General features: G+C 40.3%; 6 protein-coding genes across 6 annotated transcripts; 3 read left to right on the top strand and 3 right to left on the bottom strand.

Moving 5' to 3' along the window:
- Positions 1-1747: 1747 nt before the first annotated feature.
- Positions 1748-2200, bottom strand: LOC111699811 (histone H2A). Its single transcript, XM_023470546.1, has one exon. The coding sequence runs from the start codon at positions 2161-2163 to the stop codon at positions 1786-1788; it is 378 nt and encodes a 125-aa protein (XP_023326314.1). The 5' UTR covers positions 2164-2200; the 3' UTR covers positions 1748-1785.
- Positions 2201-2382: 182 nt separating this feature from the next.
- On the top strand, positions 2383-2822 carry LOC111699812 (histone H2B). Its single transcript, XM_023470547.1, has one exon. The coding sequence runs from the start codon at positions 2405-2407 to the stop codon at positions 2777-2779; it is 375 nt and encodes a 124-aa protein (XP_023326315.1). The 5' UTR covers positions 2383-2404; the 3' UTR covers positions 2780-2822.
- Positions 2823-3697: 875 nt separating this feature from the next.
- Positions 3698-4042, bottom strand: LOC111699802 (histone H4). Its single transcript, XM_023470535.1, has one exon. The coding sequence runs from the start codon at positions 4031-4033 to the stop codon at positions 3722-3724; it is 312 nt and encodes a 103-aa protein (XP_023326303.1). The 5' UTR covers positions 4034-4042; the 3' UTR covers positions 3698-3721.
- A 1054-nt stretch (positions 4043-5096) lies between these two features.
- Positions 5097-5569, top strand: LOC111699777 (histone H3). The gene has a single exon (XM_023470510.1). It carries the CDS (start codon positions 5110-5112, stop codon positions 5518-5520), a length of 411 nt encoding a protein of 136 aa, XP_023326278.1. The 5' UTR covers positions 5097-5109; the 3' UTR covers positions 5521-5569.
- Positions 5570-6653: 1084 nt separating this feature from the next.
- LOC111699813 (histone H2A) lies at positions 6654-7270 on the bottom strand. The gene has a single exon (XM_023470548.1). The coding sequence runs from the start codon at positions 7073-7075 to the stop codon at positions 6698-6700; it is 378 nt and encodes a 125-aa protein (XP_023326316.1). The 5' UTR covers positions 7076-7270; the 3' UTR covers positions 6654-6697.
- On the top strand, positions 7074-7734 carry LOC111699795 (histone H2B). Its single transcript, XM_023470527.1, has 2 exons — positions 7074-7082; positions 7248-7734. The coding sequence occupies exons 1-2, from the start codon at positions 7074-7076 to the stop codon at positions 7689-7691; spliced, it is 453 nt and encodes a 150-aa protein (XP_023326295.1). The 3' UTR covers positions 7692-7734.
- Positions 7735-10167: the final 2433 nt, after the last annotated feature.

The raw sequence follows: 10167 nt of genomic DNA on the forward strand, positions 1-10167 counted from the left end.
AGATCAAGATCAATACTTGATATTATTGAATGGTGAAGATCAAGATCAATACTTGATATTCATCTTTTCTTATTTACTTTATTCATCCAAATCCCGTGATCAGTGTAGACTGTGGAAAACAAACATTAAATCAGAACCCAGGGAATTTTTCGTTTAACCAACGAGAAAATATGGATATTTCGGATATCCATCATCAAGAGATCAATCAGAATCTGCGTAAAGTTCAAAAGTGCTCACTGTGGATATTTAGATCAAGCGAGGAGGATTAGCCAGAGGCGGAATTTTAAGAATTTGAGCCGCGGCTCAAATATGGTTGGTTCCACTTAAAATTGTATTCATTGTTTCAATATTTACGCCGGCCCTCTATTGAAACTGGTTTTTGACGGATTTAAGACGTGGCTCAAATTCATTAAATTTGGACTCAGGAAACATTTAAAACGAATTATAGTTCCGATGAGAAGATGCCGGGGTAAATAATTTTGGACTTTTGATGTTCGACATCGGTATGCCGGAGACTAAAGTTCCCAGCTCAGGAAATATTTGATGTAGCATCACTAAACCTCTTCTCTTAAAATTATTCCCCCCCCCCCCCNCTTTTCCTCCTTCCATCCTTTTCACCTCCATCTTGCAAGTCCTACCCTGCTCCTGTTACTCTCCATCTCACCTCCAAGCCCTCCAACACTCCCTCTCTCTAACACCTCCCCTATCCCCTCTTATTAACCCCTCCAACCTCCCCTCACTCTAAACCCGCATACTTCGCCTTCTTTCCTCTAACTCTGTTCCTATGCCTCCACCATCCCACCCACCATGCAAATTCCCGTGCCCCTCCTTCTAACCCTCCAACCCCCCTCCCGTTTAACTCATCCAACCGCCCAAAGCTCTCAAACCTCTCCTGTCTCCCCTCCCACCATCCAACCTCCCCTCCCACCATCCAACCTCGCCTCCCTGCCCTCTCTTAGTCCAATAACCTATCCCATTCTTCATCCTACCTTCCCTCCCTTATTTCCTCCTCCTTCTAACCATGCCCCCTCTATTCCCATCACACGTAGAACTGTAATGTGGACACATTTTACTCTTATCTCTAGTTGTGTATAAAAACTTGAAATAGGTTTGTTTATCACGATAATTCTAGTTCAAAAACTGGTTAACATAAGAAAACACTTAAAGATTTCTAAAAACACAAAATTTGGGTAAAGAACTAGCCCCCTCCCCCTCCCAAGCTGAATGTCACACTCTACAATACAGGAATGGAAGGGGGTGTTGAAAGTAATTTGTCCCGAGTCTACTTGTAAACCAATACTTAAAGTTTGTTTTACTTTTTCGGCAATTTGAAAAACTATGTATATTATTTTGACAACAGTTCTATTTCTTAAGGATACCAGTGTGGACTTGAGATTCTAATTTGAGTGGGTCCACTATTATATGGAGAAATAGCTAAAATCGTAATTTACGACCAAGCGCGGGTAAACGGCGAGAGTTTGTCACCAGTATAATATTGAATTTTTGGGGATAAAAAATGATTGGCAGCGGCCCTCTAATTAAAACTTACATCTTCAATCAAACAGGGTTCATATGATCATTAACTTGCACTCAAGAGAAATGGACAAATCCAACAATATAGTACGTGGTCTCTACAATTATGCTAATTGGATATAAAAGTTAAAATGATTATAGTTAACCGAGTATATTTATATATAGATCTAGATGTTGTAAAATTGTCTCTTAATTGATAAATATGGTGGCCCTGAAAAGGGCCGGGGTTTATTTGGATTGAGAAATGGGCGCTTAAGCCTTGGTCTTCTCAGACTTCTTGGGGAGGAGGACGGCCTGAATGTTGGGCAGGACACCTCCCTGGGCGATGGTGACACCGGACAGAAGTTTGTTCAACTCCTCGTCGTTCCTGATGGCAAGCTGGAGGTGACGGGGGATGATTCTGGTCTTCTTGTTATCACGAGCAGCGTTTCCAGCCAGCTCGAGGACCTCAGCTGCGAGGTACTCCATGACGGCGGCCATGTAGACGGGGGCACCGGCTCCGACACGCTCAGCATAGTTGCCCTTCCTCAAAAGACGATGGATACGTCCAACTGGGAACTGGAGTCCAGCACGGCTGGACCTGGACTTTGCCTTTCCCTTAACTTTGCCTCCTTTACCGCGTCCAGACATGTTGATAGTTCGATTAGTTTAACGAAACTGGTCTCCGCTCTGATTTCAACCTATATATATAGGCTCCGCGGTGTTGAGTGGGGAAGCCCGGGAAAACTGTGTATTGTTCCAACGGTTGTGTGAGAAAAGCCCGGGAAAACACGTACCGGCCAGCTCTAGTGCACTTCAACTAGAGCTAGGTTATAAATTCAAGGCTCTCCCAGCTTCGCGCCATTCAGTCACTGAACCCCAACTTATCAACATGCCACCCAAGACCTCAGGAAAGGCCGCCAAGAAGTCCGGCAAGGCCCAGAAGGCCATCACCAAGGGAGACAAGAAGAAGAGGAAAGGAAAGAGGAAGGAGTCCTATGCCATCTACATTTACAAGGTCCTCAAGCAGGTCCACCCTGACACCGGTATCTCCTCCAAGGCCATGAGCATCATGAACTCTTTTGTCAACGATATCTTCTCCAGGATCGCTGCTGAAGCTTCCCGTCTGGCCCACTACAACAAGAGGTCCACCATCACCTCTCGGGAGATCCAGACCTCTGTCAGGCTCCTCCTTCCCGGAGAGTTGGCCAAGCACGCCGTCTCTGAGGGAACCAAGGCCGTCACCAAGTACACCAGCTCCAAGTAAACTGTGTGTAATTTCCTCATACAAAACCCCGGCCCTTTTCAGGGCCACCACTTTTACCAACTAAGAGATCATAATTTACAAGACTTAACTTAGTAATAAAATGTAGCGTTTTATCGTATATATATTTGTATATTTATCAATAACAGAGAATATCGAATCTAGTTTTGAAAATTATACAACTAAAGTACTGTAAGGTGTTACATTAAGCTGTCTGATCGGTACCTTTAAAATTGAATGAGATATCCATGCTTAGCATATTGAAAATTCGTTGGTTTCTCTGAAATACTCACTGCTGCAAATTCAATTGGAAATCATCAGAATTAAACACTTGACAACAAAGTCCCCCACATTATTGATCATATAAAGGTTTCAATTTGGTACCGTTGTGAATCAGCCATGCCCCACTGTAAATAAAAGGGCCTTAGGGAGGACATTTTTTTTTAAGTAGCTAGGCTAAAGTAATGCTTTCCACACAAATTCTATAGAAATTGCACATTTTTTTTACATTTCTAAGAAACTGGCTTTGATTGTCAATACTCACAACTTGAAGGATAAATGCAAATTGTTAAGGGCGCCGTGGAATCTGTTTTCTCAGCTTGTTTAAAATGCTAGTAAAACATTGTAATGGCTAAATTGGTAATACCGTTAATTCAAACGAATCCTTCCAAGGCACTCTTCAGTCTTGAATCTGTATCATTTTAAGTCAACCTAGCCGCCCTTACAACTTCCATGCACTCACACTCTTTAATCAACACAGTTCAATATCAAAATCATACAGGATGCAACACACAAACATCACAAAACAACTTAACCCAACCTAACCTAACATCAAACAGAAAGAAAAAATGTAAACTATTGCTTTGTATGTTATTCTCTTAGTTGGTATTTGTGGTGGCCCTGAAAAGGGCCGGTTGGGGTTTTGGGTTGAAGGGGGTTGGTTGCTTAACCGCCGAATCCGTACAGGGTACGTCCCTGCCTCTTCAGGGCATAGACAACGTCCATGGCGGTGACAGTCTTCCTCTTGGCGTGTTCGGTATAGGTGACGGCATCCCTGATGACGTTCTCAAGGAACACCTTGAGGACTCCACGGGTCTCCTCGTAGATGAGTCCGGAGATACGCTTGACTCCACCACGACGCGCCAAACGCCTGATGGCGGGCTTGGTGATGCCCTGGATGTTATCTCTCAACACCTTACGGTGACGCTTGGCGCCTCCCTTTCCTAGTCCCTTGCCTCCTTTACCGCGTCCAGTCATTGTGATAGTTTCAGTAATACTGATACCGGGCTCACTGATCCACTCTTATTTATACCCGAAGCCGGGGTCGCCGGCCAATAGTCACAACAACAGCACACTGTCTCTCTCTCTCTCCCCGGCCCCTTGACACGGAAACTCAATCCGTTTTCTTTCTATACACACGCTTATTAAGCTACAGCGCACTTTTGCTTTGGACATATATATACATATATATTATATATATCGATTAAAATCCAACTTTTACTAAAGAAAAACTTTTAAATGAATTTAGACATTTGTTCCAGTTTTCATCTTTATTCAGGTCTATATTTAGTTCTAATGCATACAGTGAGAACCAGAAAACTGTGGAATAGGGAAACAACAGTAAAGCATTATACTGAAATGTATTTGATGTTCTTACAAAGCAAATAGTTTACTAGAAACTTATAAAATCCCTTAATGTAAATGATATTAGTCTGTTTACACTGCACAATTGCTGTGTCTCATGTTCATTGGAACATTAAAAGTCAAAACTTGAGTCTAAAAGTTCCAGAGTTTTCTGGTTCTCACTGTATTATAACAGTGTGTACACATCCGATGATATACAAATCTAATGAATAAATCACTTTTTAAACTCAAATCTAACAAGATATTTGTACATGATAACATTTTTGTCAGAGCAAAGTGACCATAACGCTCTCTGCATGAGAAAAGAAAAGAAAAATCAGAAAATAAAACCCGGACTATATCTATGATTATTATAGGATTATTTCTCTCAGTAATAATAATAACTATATATGTCACACCTTTATAGATTGTACAGTTTTAAAAATGAATAAGCCAATATTTTTGACACATATACACGTTTCCGTAGTTTATTGTGTTGCACAGACATTCTATGGATAATAGATTTTTTAGGAGATGACCATGAGATTTCTTTTATATGTATACTTTGCTTGTTTGTATCCAATAAAAGCCAAAACAGAGTTTCCCGCCTTTTATTCAAAGAGCGCGCCCTAGCGGGGTGTAGGGGAAACACGGGCAGGGTTTATAAATAAAGCGAACAGAGCCGGCCAGTTATCAGTAGATTCTGAACCATGGCTCGTACCAAGCAGACCGCACGTAAGTCCACCGGAGGCAAGGCCCCCAGAAAGCAACTGGCCACCAAGGCAGCCAGGAAATCCGCCCCCGCTACCGGCGGAGTCAAGAAGCCCCACAGATACAGGCCCGGAACAGTCGCCCTCAGAGAGATCAGGAGGTACCAGAAGTCCACCGAGCTTCTCATCCGCAAGCTCCCCTTCCAGCGTCTGGTCAGGGAGATCGCCCAGGACTTCAAGACCGACCTGAGGTTCCAGAGCTCCGCCGTCATGGCTCTCCAGGAGGCCAGCGAGGCTTACCTTGTCGGACTCTTCGAGGATACCAACCTGTGCGCCATCCATGCCAAGAGGGTCACCATCATGCCCAAGGACATCCAGCTCGCCAGGAGAATCCGTGGAGAGCGTGCTTAGACATGTTCTTCCCCTTTTAAAACCCTCAACCGGCCCTTTTCAGGGCCACCACCAAAACCAATTAAGAGAATAACAAATACATTATTTAGTCGTACTCCTATTTTTATATATATGTATATAAATATGTAAATGAAAAAGTGTCTTTTTAAATGTAAGCTAGGATGAAGAGTCTTTTTATTACAAGGGGGCGTTGTAATGAATACACAAGTATACTAGCTTGAAACCCCAGGGTACTCATAGTTATTCCAGCCGTTTACCGGCGCTTGGCCGTAAATTACGATTTTAGCTATTTTCCCCATTAAATCTGGACCCACCCAACTTAGAATCTCAGTCAATTTCTCAATGTAGTAAAATGTTATTGCAAAGTCTGTTGCAGTTTATCACCAGGGTTTGCAGTGTTACGTATTTTTTCTAATTCATACCAAATGTGATTCTTTTGATATTTTAAAGTTTAAATCAAAATACAATTTAAATAATCTATTTCTGTTGTTTTAACTACTGTTACTTGTTAAACTGTTTCGAACCAAATATAGATTTGAATGATAATAAACGTAAAGGAGTTCATAAGTTATAATCGGACATACAACCAGAGATTACAACTTGATATATATATATAGATACAATTACAGGGTCGCCCACAAAGTATGAGGCTTTAATAACGACCTGAAACTCTTTTAGTTTGAAGACAAACCAATTGAATTGGAATTTAAATAAATTAGCTTAGAACCGGAATAATTCCGTACGGACGACTCTGTACCATTGAGTTGGTATCACGTTGAAACCTTTATCGAAATAAATCTGAATGGAATATACAGAGAAAATATTCCTTGTTTATTCGGCGAGCATGTTTACTGAACTAAATAAAACGAGTATTTTGGACACAACTATTTTCAACGGATCTTTATTAATCCTGGACTAACGTTTGACATTATTTTTGTTTAATCAAAAAATAAATATATCAGTATATATTTGCACCCAGAAACGTGGACAACTTCAGAACAAAAGTATGTTTTTTGCTACATGGAAGTTACATATATTTGTATGTATTTAAAAAGTATATATATATATATATTTACAGATCTTGCACAAGGATAGGCTGTAATAATTTTCTTAATTGATTAATTTGGTGGCCCTGAAAAGGGCCGGGGTTTGTGTAGGAAAAGAGAGAAATAGGCGCTTAGGCCTTGGTCTTCTCAGACTTCTTGGGGAGGAGGACGGCCTGGATGTTAGGCAGGACACCTCCCTGGGCGATGGTGACACCGGACAGAAGTTTGTTCAGCTCCTCGTCGTTTCTGATGGCGAGTTGAAGGTGACGGGGGATGATTCTGGTCTTCTTGTTGTCACGAGCAGCATTTCCAGCCAGCTCGAGAACCTCAGCTGCGAGGTACTCCATGACGGCGGCCATGTAGACGGGGGCACCGGCTCCGACACGCTCAGCATAGTTGCCCTTCCTCAAAAGACGATGGATACGTCCAACGGGGAACTGAAGTCCAGCACGGCTGGACCTGGACTTTGCCTTTCCCTTAACTTTGCCTCCTTTACCGCGTCCAGACATGTTGATAGTTTGATTAGTTAAGTGTAACTGGTCTCCGCTCCTATTTCAACTTTTATATATAGACTCCGCGGCGTTGAACTGGAGCCCGGGAAAACTGTGTATTGTTCCAACGGTTGTGTGTGAGAAAGCCCGGGAAAACACGTACCGGCCGGGTTCAGTGCACTTCAACTAGGGTCAGGTTATAAATACAAGGCTCTCTCAGCAGCGCGCCATTCAGTATCTGAAACCCAACTTGTCAACATGCCACCCAAGACCTTCAGGAAAGGCTGCCAAGAAATCCGGCAAGGCCCAGAAGGCCATCACCAAGGGAGATAAGAAGAAGAGGAAAGGAAAGAGGAAGGAGTCCTATGCCATCTACATCTACAAGGTCCTCAAGCAGGTCCACCCTGACACCGGTATCTCCTCCAAGGCCATGAGCATCATGAACTCCTTTGTCAACGATATCTTCTCCAGGATCGCTGCCGAAGCTTCCCGACTGGCCCACTACAACAAGAGATCCACCATCACCTCCCGGGAGATCCAGACCTCTGTCAGGCTCCTCCTTCCCGGAGAGTTGGCCAAGCACGCCGTCTCTGAGGGAACCAAGGCCGTCACCAAGTACACCAGCTCCAAGTAAACTGTGTGTAATTTCCTCATACAAAACCCCGGCCCTTTTCAGGGCCACCACTTTTACCAACTAAGAGATCATAATTTACAAGACTTAACTTAGTAATAAAATGTAGCGTTTTATCGTATATATATTTGTATATTTATCAATAACAGAGAATATCGAATCTAGTTTTGAAAATTATACAACTAAAGTACTGTAAGGTGTTACATTAAGCTGTCTGATCGGTACCTTTAAAATTGAATGAGATATCCATGCTTAGCATATTGAAAATTCGTTGGTTTCTCTGAAATACTCACTGCTGCAAATTCAATTGGAAATCATCAGAATTAAACACTTGACAACAAAGTCCCCCACATTATTGATCATATAAAGGTTTCAATTTGGTACCGTTGTGAATCAGCCATGCCCCACTGTAAATAAAAGGGCCTTAGGGAGGACATTTTTTTTTAAGTAGCTAGGCTAAAGTAATGCTTTCCACACAAATTCTATAGAAATTGCACATTTTTTTTACATTTCTAAGAAACTGGCTTTGATTGTCAATACTCACAACTTGAAGGATAAATGCAAATTGTTAAGGGCGCCGTGGAATCTGTTTTCTCAGCTTGTTTAAAATGCTAGTAAAACATTGTAATGGCTAAATTGGTAATACCGTTAATTCAAACGAATCCTTCCAAGGCACTCTTCAGTCTTGAATCTGTATCATTTTAAGTCAACCTAGCCGCCCTTACAACTTCCATGCACTCACACTCTTTAATCAACACAGTTCAATAACAAAATCATACAGGATGCAACACACAAACATCACAAAACAACTTAACCCAACCTAACCTAACATCAAACAGAAAGAAAAAATGCTAAGGACGTAACTTTTATTTTGATTATTGTTAATAGATGGCATTTGGCAGCTTTTCCTGACGTTCTATTTTTTTAGCTAGGGGTGCTAATGAGCCCCTGTGGTATGTGTGAGACATCTAGGTTTATACAACAAATTTAAAAAATATTAAAATGCCCTGAAGCTTTTTATAACATTTTAAAGTTTTTTTTCCGCTTGGGGCGCTAGTGAGCCAATCGATTTGTGGTCTGAGACATCTAGGTTTATACAACAAATTAAAATATTTAAATGAAGAAGTTAAAAGTTTTAGACGTATTTTGCAGAAATTTGTGCAAGGAGTGTGAAGGGGCGTTCTCTAACATTTCAGGGAAGGCTCAAAATCACTGTTAAAAACTTTTTAAAAGAAAGTTAATGAATTTAGTTTTTACAGATTCATGGAAATAATTAATCAATTAAAGATAAACTTTTTAATTAGCGAGCCGACATTCATACTTTTATTTGTTTGTTTTTTTGTCCGGTCATAATTTGAAACAATAAATTAAATTCAATATTGCATTATGTAAATTCATATATGTAAAGACATAAAAGAAGACTGATAAAAAATAGTATAAACCCATAAAATGAAGTACAGTTGTCGTACTGTACACGACCAATGAGCAAAAACTGTATTCTGGGATATTTAAGGATCCTTTGGATACGAAACACAAAATCTTCAAAAAAAAGACTGAATTTTTAAATGTTATGTTTCATGTTTAAAATTGGAGTACTTCTTTAAAAGTTGTAAAACTTAACCCCTGAATGGGTATCATCTTCAAAATCAAATATCAGAAAAAAAAGAATACTTTCAGTCTCTCATTTCCTATGTTTATCGGGACACCCTGTACGTATATTAAATATAAGGATATTCTTAAAAATAAAAGGATTTATTAAAACATTCTAACGAAATGCCCAGTAAAACCAATATAAAGTTATTATTATACTAGTCTTTTAATCATTTCAAAAAATAATTAGGCTGTATTTTATACTGGCTATTAAATAATCTTTTCGTTAACATCAAAACTAAACGAATAATTCTCATTAAACATGGCAATATAAAATAACAAACTACGATGATAAAAAACATGATATGTCATAAAAACTATTAAATAAATTTCTAAACGGTAAACAGACCTTATTACGGATTCTTCAGTCCTGCATATTCAATTATTTACTTAGTCGCCTTTAACTTATCATGTTTAGAGGAACACACTGTAGATATATCCAGTGTAGGGGTGTGTGTGTGTGTGTGTGTGTGTGTGTGTAAGGACAATAAAGTAAATAAGTTTGTCTATAAAACTGACCACACTCACTCTCCACCCCAGCTGCACTGCAGCACTGTTCTTACCTCTTCTATCCTCAGCCTTTTCATTCAGTCAATGCTCCACAAGAAATATACTTTATATTCGCTCTGCAATCAAAACTGAAAAATGTTTACTTTCTGGGTCCGAAACTTAAAACAGAGTATCCGAACGAAACCCAGTATCGGAAACCCGGTTTCATGAATGGGATCATGGACAGTTTTGCAGATACCAATATTTTTGCAAAGGAATCAGGGTCGTATATAAGAATTTTCTAGGGGGGACCGGGTATATTTTAAATATATATACTAAA

The sequence above is a fragment of the Eurytemora carolleeae genome, unplaced genomic scaffold (assembly GCF_000591075.1).
Source record: "Eurytemora carolleeae unplaced genomic scaffold, Eaff_2.0 scaffold61, whole genome shotgun sequence".
Classification (NCBI taxonomy): Eukaryota; Metazoa; Arthropoda; class Copepoda; order Calanoida; family Temoridae; genus Eurytemora; species Eurytemora carolleeae.